This window comes from Crassostrea angulata, chromosome 7, assembly GCF_025612915.1.
Source record: "Crassostrea angulata isolate pt1a10 chromosome 7, ASM2561291v2, whole genome shotgun sequence".
NCBI classification, from domain to species: Eukaryota; Metazoa; Mollusca; class Bivalvia; order Ostreida; family Ostreidae; genus Magallana; species Magallana angulata.
In genome coordinates this window covers 58,470,088-58,490,261 of record NC_069117.1, presented here as the reverse complement: position 1 = coordinate 58,490,261, position 20,174 = coordinate 58,470,088, and the positions used below count along the sequence as shown (strand labels likewise).

General features: G+C 34.5%; 2 protein-coding genes across 4 annotated transcripts; one reads left to right on the top strand and one right to left on the bottom strand.

Moving 5' to 3' along the window:
- The first annotated feature begins 4,446 nt into the window (after window positions 1-4,446).
- On the top strand, window positions 4,447-12,756 carry LOC128157159 (retinoblastoma-binding protein 5-like). 2 transcript variants are annotated; one of them, XM_052819577.1, is made up of 17 exons: window positions 4,447-4,571; window positions 4,879-4,904; window positions 5,624-5,796; window positions 6,046-6,186; window positions 6,338-6,425; window positions 6,777-6,848; window positions 7,144-7,253; window positions 7,574-7,693; window positions 8,526-8,679; window positions 8,779-8,850; window positions 8,957-9,074; window positions 9,241-9,307; window positions 9,515-9,611; window positions 10,232-10,355; window positions 10,647-10,768; window positions 11,353-11,379; window positions 12,551-12,756. In XM_052819577.1, exons 1-17 carry the CDS (start codon window positions 4,553-4,555, stop codon window positions 12,554-12,556), a joined length of 1,536 nt encoding a protein of 511 aa, XP_052675537.1. In that variant the 5' UTR covers window positions 4,447-4,552; the 3' UTR covers window positions 12,557-12,756. The 2 variants fall into 2 exon arrangements, with proteins under 2 accessions (XP_052675537.1, XP_052675538.1); XM_052819578.1 differs by lacking the exon at window positions 11,353-11,379.
- A 699-nt stretch (window positions 12,757-13,455) lies between these two features.
- Window positions 13,456-20,159, bottom strand: LOC128192577 (DDB1- and CUL4-associated factor 8-like). 2 transcript variants are annotated; one of them, XM_052865365.1, is made up of 14 exons: window positions 20,022-20,159; window positions 18,328-19,499; window positions 17,606-17,715; window positions 16,821-16,961; window positions 16,340-16,434; window positions 16,097-16,204; window positions 15,825-15,852; window positions 15,528-15,569; window positions 15,370-15,427; window positions 15,086-15,193; window positions 14,764-14,894; window positions 14,442-14,561; window positions 14,198-14,323; window positions 13,456-13,970 (listed from the first exon to the last, which is right to left on the bottom strand). In XM_052865365.1, exons 2-14 carry the CDS (start codon window positions 19,427-19,429, stop codon window positions 13,869-13,871), a joined length of 2,271 nt encoding a protein of 756 aa, XP_052721325.1. In that variant the 5' UTR covers window positions 19,430-19,499; window positions 20,022-20,159; the 3' UTR covers window positions 13,456-13,868. The 2 variants fall into 2 exon arrangements, with proteins under 2 accessions (XP_052721325.1, XP_052721326.1); XM_052865366.1 differs by lacking the exon at window positions 20,022-20,159 and adding an exon at window positions 19,970-20,020.
- Between the last annotated feature and the right edge of the window lie 15 nt (window positions 20,160-20,174).

Here is a 20,174-nt window from a genome sequence, read left to right as displayed (position 1 = left end):
CCCCCCCCCCTTCTTTGTGTAAACTAATATTAAACTGAGATGTTGTAATGCATGCAAAAGGTTTTGTGCATGTAAAAGATGAACAAAAAAATCTTAGTATATTGCATAATGGCTCGAAAACCATCTGCAATATGCAAATTGTAACCCCGAAAACTAAAAAAGGATTTAGGTAATAAAACAGTTATTTAATGCTTGAAAAGTCAATAGACCAGAATTTTTTCCCTTGGTGCAGGGAACAGCTCAGTATGATCTATTGCCCTCGGCCGTTGGCCTCGGGCAATAGATCATACTGAGCTGTTCCCTGCACCTCGGGAAAAATATTCTGGTCTATTGACTGCTCAAGCATTAAATAATTGTATACTGTTACCCTCCCAAACAGGCACTTTTTATATAATATTACTTTGTTCAATTATTTGTTGGAATTTCTTCAATTAAAAAAAATTTAAGATATTACAATGCACAAAATATTTAAAAAATTAAAATGTGAAACAATGTTGATTAAATACTGCAGGAATCGTCTTTGAAAATGGGGGGGGGGCGGGGCAGACGAAAAATTCTTGACAACAAAAAAAAAAGAAAGAAAAAGAAAAAAACTTTCCAAGTTATTGGTTTCGACTAAAAACGTTATATCCATCTTATGTCCTACTCAAGGAAGCGAACTTGGTCTCAAAAAGTATTTCCCTACACAATAAACCACCATGGTTTGCTTTCAGTCTGACTAAAGCAAGCCCCCAGTACTATTTCACTTCGTTGTGGAGGTAAACAAAGTGAAATAGAAGCTAGGAACTGGCTTTAGTCAGACTGGGTTTGCATCCATTCAGACAATTATTCATCAGATGTAATTAATTTGATATTTTCAGAGAATGGATTTCGATCAATTGTCCCAAGAACAAAGGAATTGAATTCATTGAAGATTTATGCCAATTTTCACCAAAACCGGTCACGTAGAGAGGGAAAAACTGGTGTTGTCTCAATCATTTCCGAACAACTCTCGTACACGTTAAATTTCACGTGTTTACACATTAATTTTACTTCACAAAAATGAATTATAATTGATGTAGAATTAGAACTGGTTTTCCTAAGTAACTCGCCCGCGCCGTGACAATCGATCCATCATCTCCCGGGGTTGGGGTTGTGATGGCTGTCACATTCTGTGTCGGTCTTTTATGGGGACAAGGTATTTCATGTCGATATACAGGTGTCGGTAATCTCAGTGGTGCCGGCCAGCACACTCTGTTGTATAGAATACACATTTAGGTGGTGTCCCGTTATAGTGCTGGGTAACACATTTGAAAAATATATAGTATAATACGATTATTCTTTACCAGGTGTTTTTTTTTTAGACTTAATGACAAAACCAGATGTAAAATCACTAAAAAGGTGTATGTTTATTTTAACGAACTTGTCTCTCCTCCATGATGATTGTTGCATCGTCTTTATTTCTGACTAAAATGTTCGTTTATAACGTTTGATTGTTGTTTTGTTTTTGTTTTTTGTTTTGGTCCTCGCGTGTCGTATTTTTACATAACTTTGAGCATTTACATGAACTTGTTTCCTTTAATTCACTTAGATTCTTATTGATCACAATCTTAGGGACGCTATTGAAAGTAATATGTTAAACTGGTCTAAAATTAACCAGAAAGCCATAAATCTTCAATCAATTCAATTCCTTTGTTCTAGGGACAATTGATCGAAATCCATTCTATTAAAATATCAAATCAATTACATCTAATGAATAATTCGTGAGTACTTTCATTTCGGGATTCTTTCATATAAACCAATTTTCACAAAAAACTGTATATATTGGAAGATATTTCATGGGCTAGTACTGTATGAAAACCCAACAAGCACCTGTGTAATTATAATTCACCCATCTTGTATCACATGTAAACGCGTATTCCTTAATGAAGCAACACATGCCTATCAACACAGATATGTTTATAATACAAATCGAAGATCGCACGTATAACAAATTAAAAAGGCGAATAGGAAACGTTTTATTTGGTATCGAAAACCATCAATCAAGTTTGATGTTTTAGTTTATTTTTGATTAGGCTTAATTTAATTGTTATGAATATTGGGGGTATATTTGACAGATAAATTCTGATGAGTAATATTGAAAATGTTCAATAACACCACTCCCAGCATACATCAGTTTTAAATGAGTGAAATAATCGTGTACTGATTAAACGAAATCATCAGGGGGTATAAAATACAAAGAGAGAATCGTTAATTAAATGAATAATTAATCACTTTTATTGCTTAAGAAATGTATACGAATTGGACGAATATCTGAGCATCTGCTATGTATGGTGTTATAAGAAAAATTAGAAAATTTAATTTACTAATAAATTGTCAATTTGATTTGTTTGATAAGGTTGTTTTACCAGTTTTATTGTACGGCTGCGAAATTTGGGGCTTTGAAAATATAGATATTTGAACGTGTACATCTGAAATTTTTGAAAACAGTACCTAATTTAAGAAGCACAACACCGAATTTTATGATATATGGAGAAACAGGGCGCTACCTGTTGTATAATAATGTTTATACGAGAATAATTACATATTGAGGAAAAATGCTAATAAGCCCTGAGAACAAAATTGTATATACAGTGTACAGATATTTATGTTCACAACATTTTAATAGCGATTGTAAAAGCCCATGGATTGATTGTATTCAAAGAATTTTGAACATGTGCGGGCTACAATGTGTCTGGCAGAACCATAATTTTGTCAATATAGAATGGTTATCTGCTACTGTAAACCAAAGATTAAAAGACCAATTTATGCAAATATGGTCCAATGATATAAATTGTTCTTCCAGAGGTCATGTGTATAAAATTTTAAAACCATATTTCGGCTTTGAGAAGTATCTTGATATTTTACCTGTAAAACTAAGAAAAAAATTCATTAAATTTCGTACATCAAACCATCGTTTTCCTGTAGAGACAGGCAGATGGTATAACATTCCTTTGAATGAGAGGTTATGTCTTTTGTGTAATAAAGGTCTCATTGGTGATGAATTCCATTATATTTTAGAATGTTCGGCACTAGAAGAAATAAGGAAAAAATACCTAAACACAAAATATTGGAAAAGACCAAATTTTTTTTAGTTTTCTGAACTCATGACTTATTGCAATTGTAAATCGCTAAGAAAATTATCTGTATTTATTTCAAATATTTTTGATGCTGTCTGCTCCTCTTAGTTGTTTTCCTATTATGATCCTTTATACCAAAATCTTACATAAGTAGTGATTCTATAGTCTGTCCTTCTTTATTTAACTTGCTGAAATATCAGCAACAATAAGATATATGCCTAAGCCAGAAATAGATGAATTGAATAAATAAAACTATAAATCTTACAAATAAAAGACAAATTGCTCAATTAATCGTATTTTACTATTTACATCGATAAAAAAATCAAATAGCAATATTAAATAAGAATCAAATTAAAATCGAAAACACTTCTATAGGTCCAAATTTTTCAAGACAATATAACTATGATGCATGAAAATATAATCTGGGGGTTAATTCTAAATCCGTTAAAAATTAGATCAAAGACTATGATTATATAACAAAACAATAATGACATCCTGAATATTATCGGAGATAATCTTAAAACAATGCTCTTTTCAAAAGTAATAAGTTCTCAAGGCATTTTTTCGGGTTCATTTAGTTTATAAAATACTGTCTTATAATACACGTCAACTTCTTTTCAAATGAATATTAAGCACTTTGTTTTTGATTTTTTATAATTTTAAAACCAGATAACTGACCCAAAGTGTTAATGGATGCAAACCCAGTCTGAATAAAGCCAGTCCCTAGCTATATACTGTCTTTCCACAAATTTATTTAAAGTTGTCATAACAACAAATTTAATTTTTAAATAAATTTGTGGAAAGATACTACTATTTCACTTCGTTTACCTACAAAGAAGCGAAATAGTAGGGGCTTGCTTTAGTCAGACTGGAAGCAAACCATGATGATTTATTGTAGAGGCAAAGACTTTTTGAGACCGAGTACGCTTCCTTGAGTAGGACAAAAGATGGATATAATGTTTCAAGTCGAAACCAATAACCTGGGAAGCTGAGTTGGATATTTTGTCCATTGTAATATCTTTGTTTTCAATTTGGGATTAAAATTTAAAAGATTAACACCCCCCCAAAAAAAACCACCCCCATACAGATGAATAGAAGCAATGTTAGCCTCGGGGGGGGGGTGCCCCCATCCAACTTTTGTCCAAGCAGACAATTTAAAAATTGAAATATTTTTAAATATATAACTCATTTTGAGCAAAGACAAAAGAACTTGAGTTACGAAAGTAAAATACTAAGATTACTGAATTGTTGAATACATTTAGTCAACTTATTAAAAGAAATGTATATTCCTTGATCCGCCATCCATTTATCCGTAACTACTCGACTTTTTCCGCATATTTACGACTTTAGTAGTCTCCAAATTGACCAATGAGATTTTCGTTAACAAAACAGTTTTGCCGCGAGATGTAAACACAAAGCCGAGAATGAATATGAACAAAATATATCTATAAAAGATGAATCTTGAACTTTTGGGTACGTTGGATATTTTGAATTGTTTCATTTTCAAGCAAATGTTTTTGAAAAAAGTATTGGATTTAAGCTTAAACAGCTTGAAAGAAATAAACTCTTTTAGTTAGAATTTCCTCAGTTATATTTGTAGTGAACAGTTTTATTCAAGCTATTTAATTATCTGTGTGATAAAAGATCTATCAACAAAGTTTGCTGGTTTTAGGTTTTAATTTTAGGATTTATTGTAGTGATTTAATAGAGATTACTTATATACTTATCAGTTTTGATTTGTTTGTTGTTTTTCCATATTTTCTGTTCTTGTGTTTTGTAGAATCATTTGGGCAGAATTATCCAGAAGTAAGTTAATTATTGATGTGGATTATGACTAATATTGTTAACAAAGAGATCATGAAAATCTTTTTAAAAAACCTTGTAGTATTTGTTGACATAAGCAGAGACATAAATAACAGAGATTGGCAACTCCGCCATTACCGTGTTTTGTTGTTGAAAAATGTTACAGGACCAACCTTACTTTGAGAAGTATATATTAGTAAATTGATATATTGATCTTAAACCAAAAGTATTTTGTTTTTTTGAAAAATGTGCATAGGATTTAGACGTTTTTGAAACAAAAAATTGTAAAATAAGATTAATGTATAAAAAATATATAGGTCTGCTTTCAAACGTTGTCAAAATCTCAGACAACGGGTAGCCAACTGCCTCCAAAAACTCCTCTTTTTATATTGTTTGTACTAAGACACAAACTCATGAAAATATAATATTTTGAATGTTTTGGTAATAGGATTTAGCTGTTTATATTTCAATAATTGAATATATTTGTTTAAATTAGAAAGGTATATTGATTTCTACAAGGGAATACTTTACAATAAGGACCGTGAGATTTCACGAGATTTTGATCAGTTGCCAATCCTTGTTATTTATGTCTCTGACTTAAGTTAATCTCTTGATGCATTCTTACAATTTTTAATGTGTCAGTGATGGGTGTTGTTTTTCATTTTTATTAATTAATGTATTTTTGATCTTGCTGATATAACTCTACATATATATCTTTGTAGGATTTTGATGGCACTTTGGACTGTATCAGTATAGCCATAACCTGTGCCTTCAATCGACAAGGAACACTACTAGCCGTAGGCTGTAATGATGGAAGGATAGTTATTTGGGACTTCTTAACCCGAGGAATCGCAAAGATAATCAGTGCCCATGTCCATCCTGTGTGTAGTTTAAGGTATTTAAAAAAAAATAGTGTTCTAATGCAAGATTATGTCTTTCTATCCCTGAATAATGGATTAATTCTTCGACGCCTAACTGTCTGACACATTCTCAGATGCATTTTATGGATTTTGAAAAAGCAAGAAAATCTTGGATTTACAGTTTGTACTGTAATATATTTTCTTCTAATTGTAACGCTTTTGTACAAAACTGGTTGCCGTTTTGAGACTTATTAGTAAAAAGCTCAAACATTCCATTAAATTAGTTGGAGTCGAAATGGTAAGAAATTGCTGAGTGCAGCAACAGACAACACAGCCTCAATATGGGATATTGTTACGGCGGAGTGTGACAAAAGCTTCCGATTCCCGTCTCCCATCCTTAAAGTTCAATTTCATCCACGAGACAGGTATGAATCAATTACTAAAAGTATGACTGAGTCTTGATTTGATCAAACATCTTCTTAGATTTATATCATTGAAACATCTGCAAAACTGAGTGCATAACGGTACAGTGCGTAAGTACACATGATAAGAGTAGTATTTGTTTGTTATTTACAGTAAACAGTTTCTCGTTTGTCCGATGAAACACCCTGCTGTTTTGATGAACATTAGTGGAGAGCATAGAGTTGTTCCACTTGATGATGATGTAAGTATAGAGACTTGTTTTAGCACTTGTACTAAGCAATATATATATTATCCTGCAACTACCCCTTGCATTGACCAAATAAACTAAAGCAATATTCGGTCAATCCCCCAATATAGCCTCGAGCATTTATCCGACTTTTAAATGCATTGTGATGTCATCTTTCTTGCTTCGTTTACACCATGGCATCATGGTTTAAACTGCAGAGAAATTTGTCAAAAATATCTCATTTGAGGCATAAAATGGGATATTATACTGCAGGGTAAACGAAAACTGTCTTGAAATATAAGCATTATTTGGGTTTGGGTCGAAAACGTGAAGAGGGTTAACCCTGGTCCATTTTTAATATTTCAGTCTGATCTGAACATTGTTGCCTCCTACGACAGACGAGGGAAACACATCTACACAGGGAATGCCAAGGGCAGGGTAAGGGACAGAACTGTTGGTAAAATGTTTTCAAAAAAGTGACAAAATAATTTTCTTTTTTTCTTAGCATTTTTAACAGTGTTAAAGAATGATATATTCAATATTTTTTTTAATTACAATAACTTCTTGTTATTTATCAGTTTAGAGATTTCTATATTGCAGAGCATGATAAATTCCAACAGTAATTTTTATGTTGTCTTAAAATACCAATATGTTTTATACATTTATTTTTCTGTTCATATGTCATTCCTGTTTTAGTGATATTTTATGAGTGTTTTCCCGTTGTAATTGTCAGATCCTGGTGTTCACCAGTACAGACCTGGAGCTGAAGGCCTCGTTCAGAGTAACCACGGGAACCCTTAACACCACAGCCATCAAATCCATTGAGTTCGCTAGGAGAGGGGAGTAAGTGCAGTCACTCCTACCTAATGTTGAAGGAGAAAATTCAGAACAGTCCAGTGTTATATATAGGGAGTAGAATTGTTCAACAAAGATTTTGATATTCTAGTTAAAGTTACAAACTGCAAATTTTTAAGAAAAACTCAAAGCCATATGCACATTAGGATTCTACTCTGCTTCTTCTCTGTTTCTTAAAGTTGTCTGATTCCTTAAAATTGGTTGTCTTTTTATGATAAAAAGTATAAAAGAGGTATGCATAAACTATATTTTTCTGTTTTTCACATTGAAGAGAAATGTGTTTCTAAAAAGATTCAATTCTTTAACAGTTGTTTCTTAGTTAACTCAGCTGACCGTATCATTCGAGTTTACGAGAGTGGCGAGGTGTTGGCCTGTAGTAAAGACGGAGAGCCCGAGCCCATCCAGAAATTACAGGACCTTGTCAACAAGTAAGTCAGACTCTGTGTTAGTCATCACAATCACTGACATAACCAATCCTCAACTGGCCAATACAACAATTGGAGACACTTCTTTTACTTAAGTAGCTACCCAAGCAGAGGAATCAATTTAATTGCTATCCAGTTTTACAGACATTAACTTTTTGTTTTTTTGGGTATTTAAAGCATTATAGACCATAACAAGCAAAAACAGTTAGATTATCCTCTTGAATTAAAATAACTTGACAATGTACAAAATGTAAAATTCAAAGTTGTTTGATGTAGTTTTGTTGCAAGTCATTTTGACTTGAGACAATGCATGTTTTACCGGTAATTATCATATAAACCAGCACACAAAATATCATATTAGGGTACTACCAGAATTACAATTAATCATTTTAGTTGAACATTTAGATATACTGTAGAATCATTTAAATTCTTGGGGGCCAATTTTCATGGATTGTTGGTTTTTTACTTATTCGTGGGGATTTAATTTATTGGGTGCATCAGTTTTTACTTTTAGTAAAAAAGAATACTCTTTTTAAATGTTTTTCGTTGAAGATGTAAATTCATGGGTAAGGGCTACCCATGAATACCACGAAAATTGAGCCACCACGAATTCTAATGATTCCACAGTATTTTATGTGTACCTGCACTATTTAAGTGTTGAATTTAACCAATATTTTATTATGCATCAAAATGAATAGATAAAGGGATTGGACAACTGGCAATGCCTATATAAGTCCTCTCCACAAATGTTATCTAGTGTTGTTGAAAAGACTTTTTTGAATTTGTGAAATGAAACATTTTCTTCACAATACATGTATTATTACTGTCTATGTAGGTTGCTGTGGAAGAAGTGTTGTTTCTCTGGAGACGGGGAGTTCATCGTGGCTGGGTCGGCCCGCCAGCACTCCCTCTACATCTGGGAAAAAAGCGTTGGAAACCTGGTCAAGATCCTCCACGGAACAAAGGGGGAGCTGCTGCTGGATGTTGTGGTAGGATCCCAATGATCCGTGCGTCAGTCAGTTGTTACAGACGCGTACACTTAAATAGAATTAGAAAGTTACATCTTGTAAATAATTTTCTTTTTGTAGTGGCATCCAGTTCGACCAATTATAGCATCCATTTCAAGTGGTTTGGTGTCCATATGGGCACAGAATCAAGTGGTAAGTATTTGTCAATGAGTTGACATGAATTAATATAAGTGTGGAAATTTGATCTGTGATTTGAGACACCTAGTCCTATAACAAATCTTATCTGATATGATGATAGGAAAACTGGAGTGCGTTTGCTCCGGATTTCAAGGAGCTGGATGAGAATGTGGAGTATGAAGAGAGGGAATCGGAGTTTGACATTGAGGATGAGGACAAAGAGAAGGAGGAGACTAAAGGTGAGTCACTGATGACTGTCCATCTATGAATCTCTTTAGAGGTAGATCTCAATAGAAAAAGTCTAAGAGAATCAGGACAAAACCGAAACCATACACTGTACAACTGGAGACAGATTTTAAGCTAATAGAATTGTCCTGACAGATTGTTGTACATGTGTCCTTGCAGGTATGGAGGAAGAGGATTCAGAGGTGGATGTGACCACTATTGAACCCATACAGGCATTTGTGAGCAGGTAAGCAATGATTTCTATCTCACATTTTGCAAATACATATGTAATGTCATTTCAAAACTTTAAAAGGTTTTTCCTCTGACAACATTTCTGGTTGAAATTTTACTCTGCAAAGAAATCGTAAAATGCTGAGGAAAACATACATATATACTGTACATACATGTACATGTTACTATTTTTGTCGGTGATGTAATCCACTTCCTGTTTCAGTGATGAGGATGAAGAGGACCAGGATGCTGTACTTTACCTTCCTGTTTCACCTGACATTGAGGAGCCTGAGGAGTCAGCCTGGGCTATTCCTCCCGAGGTGCTAAACTCTGTCTGTAATCCACAAGACTCTGTCTCACTTCCCTCATAATACAGTAGTGTGAATCGGAACCATGGCGTGATTTTCCATTTCTCACAGTGAATTAATCAATATGTCACTGTCACTTGTGTTCATTTCTGAACCAGTAATTCAACATGAATGAGGATAAAATTCCTTTGCTTGTTACATCATTCATAATAAGTTTAAAAGAAGATATCATCTGTATTAAAATTAACATTAACATGTAGGTGAACTACCTCTACCCAAAAATCTAAATCTCTATTTCACCAGCAATTTTGCAAAAAATGCACCACAGCAATGGCTTTTAGAGCTTGTATTTAAAAGTTAAATTTGCACTTTTTGAATCAATCACTATATTTACTGTTTAATCATTAAAATTCATGGGGGTCGATTTTTTTTGGACTGCTTAAATTTTGCATGTTTGTGGAGATGTAATTTCGTGTATTCTTACACTTATTAAAGGAAATACGACTTTATAATTCTAATTTATTAAATCGTGGAGGATGTAAATTCGTGGATGAGAGGTACCCACGAATTCCACGAAAATTAAGCCACCACGAAATTTAATGATTCTACAGTATTCTAATTCAATTGAGCAGGTGACTGAAGAAACTCAGACTCAAGAGAAAAAGCGGAGTCAGCCCCATACAGACAATACCCCCTCCCCCAAGAAAAAGAAAGTCAAAACCTACGAAGTGGATCTCCCAGATGCCCCCATAGATGGTAGGTCCTTCTTTTGTCTGTTGTAGATAAAGATGTGAGGAAGGTGTATCATTTTCTCTATTTTGATCAAAGAAAGAAATGATATAAGACTGTTTATAAAGCACCTTTCAAAGCAGGTGATTGTAGATGTGCATTTTAAGAACTGGGTTTAATAGTTTAAAAAAACTGATAATCACCAAATTCCATTGGAGACCTATGAAAATTGTAAAATTTAAAATATATTAGTCTGTCAGAATTTCGGTGCTTCAGGTTGCATTTTTATTCATGAAAGTTTTGATTATTTATTCATAGAAATTCACCCCCTGTTAAATGTGAAGAAACCAAATGAAAAGGGACAGAAGAAGTCAAGTCGTCCAAAGCAGGCCAAATCTTCCAAGCCGGACAAATCCAAGAGCAAGGGCCGTTTAGACGACGTAAGTACAAATACCGCTCACTATAAAGTCTAATAATATGGACAGCATGGTCTATTGTAACATTTGTGAAAGCAGTAATTAGCCAGAGATCAGCTTGAAATCTTGATTATATTTAGATGGTCTAGAATTTTTTCTGTTTTTTAAGAAGCAGAAGAGGCCACCCACAGTTAGAATAATACCTTGAACGTACCGTATAAATGTACATATACGTCCTATGTCAGTGTACCAGGGGTAATATCCTATTAGGCCTACCATGGCCTACTTTTATACTTCTACAAACCTTTATAGCCCAATTATTGTTTTATTCTTGCTTTTCACAAACGAAATTTTTTTAGGTAACATTCCTTTCTCAGACAGCAACAAAGGAAAGCAGTTTATTTGTTATCATTCTTTTATCACAATTGTTCTAATCTGCATTTAATTGGAGATCATACAAGTATATGTAACTTTTATCAATCCCCCCCCCCAATCTACAAGAACAGTCTGGTTATTAACCAGACAGATCTATACACCATACATTAAACACTTAAAACAGGTGCTTGTTGTTGTGACAGCATTGTTGTATGTATAACACAATCTTTCAGATGTACGGAGCAGCTTCTTTCTCCTGGGTACGTCTAATGGAGAACGTTATTAAGCTTCTGGCTTTACGCTTCACCTCAACCACTTATTCACAAAACTATTCCAAACCTCATTATTTATAATGACTTCTCCAGTATATCACAGTGTATAGACATGTATTCTGATGGTTGTGATCCTCTGTGAACTTCAGCTTTGTCACAGCAAACTAACGGCAAAAAAGCTTTGCAAATTCACTCCAACTCACACACAAAAAAGTCATTCCACTAATGGTGCTGTGCAGAAATATCAACAGATTTGTGTGTTTTGCTAAATGTATAATATTGCACTTTCAAAAAAGTGTGACAAGTTGCACTATATGCCAATGGTGCTGTTGCAGTGTCTACCAAAGGTGCTACATGTATGTTGAAGTGTCTGCTAATGGTGCTGTGCTACACTGTGTGCTAATGATGTTGTGCAGCACTGTCTGTTCTTGGTGCTGTCACAATGTCTACCAAAGTGCAATGTGTATCAAAGGTGCTTTGTTGCTAATGGTGCTGTTGCAATGTCTACCAAAGGTACTATGTTGAAGTGTCTGCTAATGGTGCTGATGCAGTGTCTACCAAAGTGCAATGTGTACCAAAGGTGCTATGTTTAAATGTCTGCTAATGTGCTAAGTTGCACTGTCTGCTAATGGTGATGTTGCACTGACTGTTAATGGTGCTATGTTGCTGTTAGTTAATGGTGCTATTGCTATTGCAATGACAGCAAAGTGCAATTCGTGCTATGTTGCCCTGTCTGCTCTGTTGTTGGGTTTTTGGGTTTTTGTTGCTTTATTTAGTTTTGACACGTCTGTGTAGACCACTGACAGGACTTACTGAATCTTGTCACTGCTTTGGAAATTAAAACAAGTGAAACTCTTATTCTTACTTAAATATCATGTCCTGAAAAATGGATGCATCTTTTGTGTATTACAGCCTCAATTTAACTTATTTCTGTTACTTTCTATCATTAATATACCGATACATTCATTTTTATAAATTAAATATATTCAACTTTGTAATTTCTGCACGACAGAAATGTTTTTAATTAAATAATGCTTTCTTTTAGAAAACTGTCTACGTATAATCTACCTTGCATTTTCTGTGGAATAATGTTTTTTTTATTTGTTTCATTTATTATTAAGATTTTATCATTTTCCTGTTTCCATTCTTTTTTTTTCAGTCATGAGATTTTTCAAGAAGGGACAAGACACATGTTCAGCAAACTGAGGCAGCCATATTAGAAAGTTTATCTACATTGTATTTAATATATCAAGCATCAATCAGGCATAAATACAGATCATGTTCATGTTACTCTGTAGCTGTTAACTTTATACACTGCATGTACATGTAGTGAAACATACTGAAAATAAAGTTCTCATGCTTTTATTTTTGTTTGTCTTCTCAACTTTGGAATACTTTGCTATGTGTCTATAGGAAAATGAGGTCAAAATGCATGAGCAAATCCAAATCCATAAGCAAATCCTCAATATTGTTAGCCATTCTTTGGTTTAAAATTTATGTCACAGTATTATCCAGTGCATCTAATGTAAACTTTTTTGTACATCCTTTAATCTGATCCACTCAATGACATGTAGATTACTACACAAGGTGAGCTTAGAGAGGAGGTTTTCATTAACCTTCATTGAATACCACTTGTCTTGGTTTTGTTGTAGAGATGATCCATGAAATTAAGAGGGGTGGATGGTTGTTGCCATTTTTAGACTGTATTGATCTCCTTTACAAGAAGAGTTCTGTATAAAGATACAGGAAAACTCTAAAATATAAAACTGAAGTTAATGGAATTTTTCTTCACTAAATAATGGTTTTTAGCTTAGCAAATCATATCTAAAAATTAAGGTATATCTGATGGTTGTCGACAACCCAGCCACCTTAAACGTTCCTTGAAGTGCAAAATAGAATTACCCGGTACGTCATATTGTATATATAGGATCATTAGCCATGAATTTATGTATCCCTGAAACTGTGATTTTCACTAAATCCACAAAAATTGATATCCTTTATATACCCATTTCTAAAAATGTTATGATGTCTTAACCTCGAAATATATAAAAAATGCAACATACATAAATTTTATCATTTATTGAGAACACAAACTGTATGGTCATCACCATAAATATAATTTCATTATTATTCAAATTCACTCCAATGTTAAATATTTGTAAACATATAGGTCGATCATTTCATGATGAGGGCATTCTATACATAAACTGAAAGAAAAAGGATGGGCTAACACAAAAGAATGAAAAAACAAAGAAACAAACGCCAGATATCAACAAAATCTGAATCGAACAAAACTGTCCACTAGGATGTGAGCATGCATGATGGAGTCTAACAATTATATTTCAAATGAGGGTAGCTTGAAGCAAGTATGAAGTTGTTAACAAAGAATGCAATTTCCAATATTCCTGCATATAAATGTTTTGATTAATCTGGCACAATTCACTGATTTTTGACCATTAAGGTCACGCATGGCTGATTTACTGCTGTGCACACTGAAGCCTCTCCACTGGACCGGATTCCGAGTCGTCCGAATCAGATTCAGAACTGTTGGAGCTAGAATCATCACCATCTGGATCATTCTACAAAAATGATGGAGAGATACTTGTTATTCATTAGTTCTCATGGATATAAGACAAGATTCATTAAACTTTTATTTGAAAGTGCGATAGAACTACATCGCTCTCTATCCGAGCAAACCTGTCTCCTCCTGAATTTCTATTTCGCCGTAAAAATAAAATACAGTAAATGAAGATAATGTTTGAACAGTCAGTGAGTGTAAGGAATAGTTCAGTATTGGGGTAATTACCCTTCTGCGTGCGCGGCTGATCTGCCGCATTATGTAGTACATCATGGGTCCGTCCAGCATGTCGTGTAGAGCCGATGGGTCGCTAAGGTTCTCTTCCTCTCGCTCTTTCCTGTTCTTTTTAGCAGTCTGTCAAAACAAGTAAAAATGTTTCATATTCCAATGAAATAAGTTCAAATCGGCACCCATTTGTGCAATTATTTACGCAGCATCACATTGGGTGAATGAACCTAAAACTTAAGCCTACCTTTTTGAGGTTGGGTAACACAGAAGGTTCATCTGAGGTTGGGGCCCAAATCTTCACATCATGGTCCAGTCCACTTGTAGCAAGAATTGGGGCGAAGGGGTGTGGCTCTAGTACATTGATCTGGAAGACAAAGGACAAACTGAACTCAGAGTATGTATCACGTTTTCAGCACAGTAAGATATGAATAACGATTGATCATTGTTCTATATCACTTATGAAATACCTTAAACTAAAAGTTATCTTTTCCTGTTAAATTCTTGGCAATAATAACCGTGGAACACAAATACGGCTCCGTTATTTTTTATCTTTAGTTGTGGCTTACCACCCCACTGTCGTCTCCTTCCATAAACTGTACCACATTCTCCGTCTCTCTGTCCCAGAGGAAAACATGGCCACAGTCGCTGCCACTGACCACAAACTCACTGCGAGGGCCGTAAAAGTTCACCCCTTTCACTGCAAAACACATATCAAAGTATTAACATAGTACTATACAGAATGATATGGAGTTGCATTTTGCAAAGCCCCAGTAATCTCGCATACAAAAGTGCATGCTAGATCAGCCATGAGTTTCCCACCATGACAATTGAATTATGATATTAATTTCTTTCCTTGTATTAAATTTCTGTGACTAAGTGACCTCTGACCTGTGGCATTGTTCCTGTGACCCCCATATTTATGAATGTAGTCAGCTCCGTCGGAATGTGTGTTGTCAAAGAGATAAATATCCTCATCATTGTAAGAACCCATCACCTCTACAAAAATCATCACATTTTAATCAATTATCCTTTATTTTTTATATGTATTAAAGGGATTTATTTTTGATTAGCAGTAAGAATTTTCAATCAACTACATGGTATTAGTTTGCAAATTTTACATCAAGTTCCAATATATTCTGCTAACTGAACTTTCACATATAGGCAAGACTTACCTGTTCCATTGTAATTATACACAGCACAGGTGATGTCAGCTTTAGACTTGCTGTCAACCTGAAATCATGAGATAGAATTTTACATGATACATGTACCGCTAGTTTGTTGAACTATAACATTTTGTTGCTTGTTTTTCATGAACAACATCTACACCTACCAAATGATGAGGGCAGAATTTCTTGACTATTCCATCTTCACTCTGGAAGGAATTAAAAATAAACATGACATGTTTGTAAACTGGGACCAGCGTTAGGCTCCCTTACTTAAGTTTTACTCTCTGTTTAAAGAGGGAGCATAATGAATAAATATACTAGTTCATGTATTAGTAATACTAGTAGCCATTTAGGAAGGATTTAAATTCTTTAATCATTAGATTATCAAATTTCAAATATCATAAATTTACTGGTCTAAGCAAGGCGCTTTTTAGTGTTATTTGAGAAAATGACATGCTTACATCAGTTATTTTCCTCTTGTCATATATTCTGGAACAGAAAAATTGCAATTTATTTTTACAAAGTAATTTGTACCAGGTTATTATTTCTCAGAAGTTTTCAGCACTACATACTTACAGTAACAAATGGATTAGTTTAACACAACATCAGAATTTTTTATTTTAAATCAATTACCATATTTGATAAAAGTATGAAGCATTTGGAATATCACTAAAACTGTATGATGAAACTTTGTTCATAAAAAAAAAAGGAATTCAAATGAATCATAATTTACCTGATGTATCGATCTCTTCCTCCGACACAAAACTCAAACGAGTTCACAGGGTTTGAATGGATGCTGTACAGAGGGACTCGACGATTCTCCAACTTTGTCTGACACAATCTGAAAAGTTAGTCATTTATATGAACATGTATCTATTAACTACCACAACAAAGGGCCAAAGCATTTTTTCTTTACAAGCTATGGACAGAATTATGTTATAAAATTAAAAAGAGGAGATGAAGGTCCTTAGATTACTTGGCTGGTTTATCATCACGCAAGTCAATGGAGAACACCATGGCATCTTCACCACAACTAAGAAACACGTGAGGCGAATCCAACTCCAGAGCCAGCTACAACAGATAAAATAGTTTGAAACTAGAAGCTCATTAAACCTAGAATTCGAAAGTACAGAAGAAATAGATTAGTGGTTCTAATTTTGAACAAAATCATATAACTCAGAGGTTTCATGTCCTATTATTTTGCCCCCCCCCCCCCCCACCACAATATACAATTTGATTCAGATAAGAACATAATAAGAATTTTTCATCAAACTGAGTGAAGCACTGAAGGCAAGAATTTCTCAATGCACCCAATTGATGCTGAGTTACCCCTACATGCATATTTAAATCTGAAACGCATGACAGAATAACCTTCAATGCAACTGTTGTAATTCCCCTCTAATGTTGTGCCTCAATTCTGTGATGCACCCAGTGCCTTTATGCTATGATAGACTTACCTTGTGTGCAGCACCTTTATGTTGTGCCAGTTTCTTGGTTCCTTTACACACACCGGTCAGTGAGAGCTCCGCCAACCTCACCTGTCCGTCCCTAGCACAGCTCACCACGTGACAGTCACCACTGAACGGCATGAACTTGGCCTACAAGGTCAATTCAATCATTTGTTCAACTCTGGCCTGATCATTATGAAATGTTAGGTTTCTTTCACTTTCACACAATTTAAATCATAATTTAGAATTAGTGTATTTTCAAACTATATCTCATGAACATATTTCAGGTTACAAGATTGCATGGTCTATTTAAATGATATAATGATTACAAAGTTTATAAAGTGAGATTGACCAAAATAATTTCTCTTTCTCATCCTTTCTTAGCTCTGAAACTGTCTCCAATGGGAGTACTTTAGGGTACCTCACTACACCTAGACTTATACTTTTTAAGACACTAAGGTAGATGGCCATTTAAATGTATTGTTCGTATCAATCGATTTGGTTGAATATTTTAATAGTTCAGAGGTTAAAGTATCAGGCTAGTGAACCGCAGATCATGACTTTGAATCCACTTGGAGCTTTTGTTAATATTTCCTGAATAAATTTCTGAAAACATAATTTTTTATCCAAAATTGACATTTTTTCACCTATTTGACTTGTATACTTCTCATTTGTCATGCTATTTATAACAACCACGTAATTTTCTGGTGATTTGAGAAACTATTTCAAGGTGTAGTGAGCCACCTTAATATTCACAAATTCAATGTAAAACGAGTGTCAAAAGCCAGCTATACCTGGAATACGTTGCCACGGTGACCACTGTCATACACAAGTGAGGGCCTCTTTTTGATCCAGTTCCACAAAATTACATTCAGATCATCAGAGCCACTAGCCAGCAATGTACCTGTTGAATTTGAAAATTTCAAATACAATGTAGCATGTAAATGAACAAAACAATTACATGTAATTACACTAAAGATGGTCAGCAAATTTACCATTAGATCTACCTTTAATTTTTGTACAAGATTTTTGAAGCCATAAACTAATATCAAGATAATATGGTTAAGAAAAATTCCATTCAATTTGACAATCAAATCTGAACATTTTCCTATACATTTTTATACAGAACTCTTCTTCTCAAGGAGGTTAAAACAGTCTACAAATGGCCATGACCATCAAGCCCTCTTAACACAAAACTAACACAACTATTTTTAATGCACGTTAATAATTTCACAAATACAGCACGATAAACCTTGTTCTTTAATACAATAACTATCTAACTATTGTGTCATACTCTTCGCAATACACATATCATTTTAGAAATATTTGGTGAACAGGTTTAATATACAATTAATCATTTTTGAAGAAACAAAAGTATCAAGTTTCCCCAATGAAAATAAATCACAAAACTAACAATTAATCAAAACAGATGTACATGTACATATACAATCATTTTTAGTTTGACATGATGCAAGAAACAAGGAAAACATGTGAGATATTAATGAGAGAGCCCTACCGATTCTGTTGAAGCTAAGAGCATTGACGCAGCCCTCATGGTACTCCATCTTATACTGAAGCTTCAGTCTCTGCACCATCTGTAAGCTCCCTTGTACCTTCTCCCGGAATATAGAGGGAGGCGTTTTATTGGAGAAACCCATCTGTCGGCTACTTAGGTCTTTTAAGGCAAACCAGGTGTGCTTGGGTTTGACTTGATTTTCTTCCTCCTCTTCTTCTTCTGACTCTGGCTGCTGATCTTTTGACTTCACAGATTCCTCAGGATCATCTATCTCCTCATCATCTGTAAATTCATCAGAATCAAGCTCACTGTCTGTCTCTATGTCTGCCATTCCGCTTTGATCTCCATCTGCCGTCTCCTCGTTCTGGTTGGTCTCATTCTCGTCACTCTCGGAGGAAATCCTCTGGAAGCGGTACTTGCGTTTCTTAGCTGGGCGTTTTCTGAATGCTGCAACATCTGAGTCATCTTCGGAATCATCATCATCAGAATCTTTGTTTACCATGTCCACATCATTTTCTTCTCCATTTTTGGCTGATTCAACTACTTCACTACCTTGGGCTACTTCCTCTGGCATTTGTCTATTATTCTTTGGTTCACCTGCTGAGCCATTTTTTATGGCATCAGCCACTGCGTCAACTTTTCTGTTATTTTTATTTTCATTTTTCCGCTTTTCACTTTTTACATGCGCGTTACACTCAGAATTTGTCTTAGAATTGCTTCCACTGTCTGTCACACAGTCTGATACCGACTCACTGAGATCGAGTTCCGAGATAGAACAATCCCTCAGACTTGGTGAGTGCTCAGTTCCGAGTCCACTGTCTTTGGCACTGTTGGACACAGGTGACCTCTCAACATCAATGCCACTATCTTCCAACTTGGGTAGGCTAAGATTTAACTCGCTTGAGTTATTGGCCGTATGATCTGATCCATCGAGTTCAGCGTTGAATGAGCCATCAAGGAGACTGGTGTCGCAGCCCGACTCATCTGTTAGTATCTTGTGGTTTGTCAATATCGCCCCATTTTTAACTTGGTTGCTGGACAGAGAATCTTCTCTGTTTTTTCCCTTTTTGCTGTCTTCAAAACTCTCAGTTGCTTCAGCCATCTCACCCTACATCAAGAAGGACTCCAAAATATGCGGTCAGTCTCAAAATTCATTGGAATAAATGTCAACTCTGCAAAATATAATGTCATAGTTTCTGTAGAATGCTTCGAATACAATTTTGGCTTGAAGCATGAAGACAAACAAAAAAGCTAAACTAAAATAAAATAAAAATTCTGTCTCGGGTCTAGAAAGCAAGCCTTAAATTCTTGTATGCTGTACAGTGTATAATTTTTTTTTTCTTGAAACAATCTTGATTGATTAATTATATTGATTTAGGATGACATATAGGACAAACCATTTAGAATTAGGTGTCATTTAAGGATTCTGGAGGGCATTAATTCAAAGTATTTATATCATCTAATCTGAGACGCACTCAAGAGATTGTGACGTACAATACATGGGGAATTATGGCGTAAACAATGAAACCTGATCGAGCACGAAAGCCCGCAGATATCACATAACGTACATGCAAAATAATATTAACATTACAGAGAAACATCCTTCTACCGCAATTTTATACTCTCAAAAAGCGAACAACACCTGTCATTAAAACCAAAACAATTCTAAACCATCAGCTGTCATTTGTTTTTACCGTTTTCATCTTTTCTGTTTTCACCCTGCTGTTCCGGAAATCTGTAATCTTATTGGTTGAAATTAGAAAATTCTTGAGTAGAAAATTGATACAATATTTTAAAATGTTTTAATGGAGCATCAAACTGAACTTATTTTGTTAAGTATTTTTAGG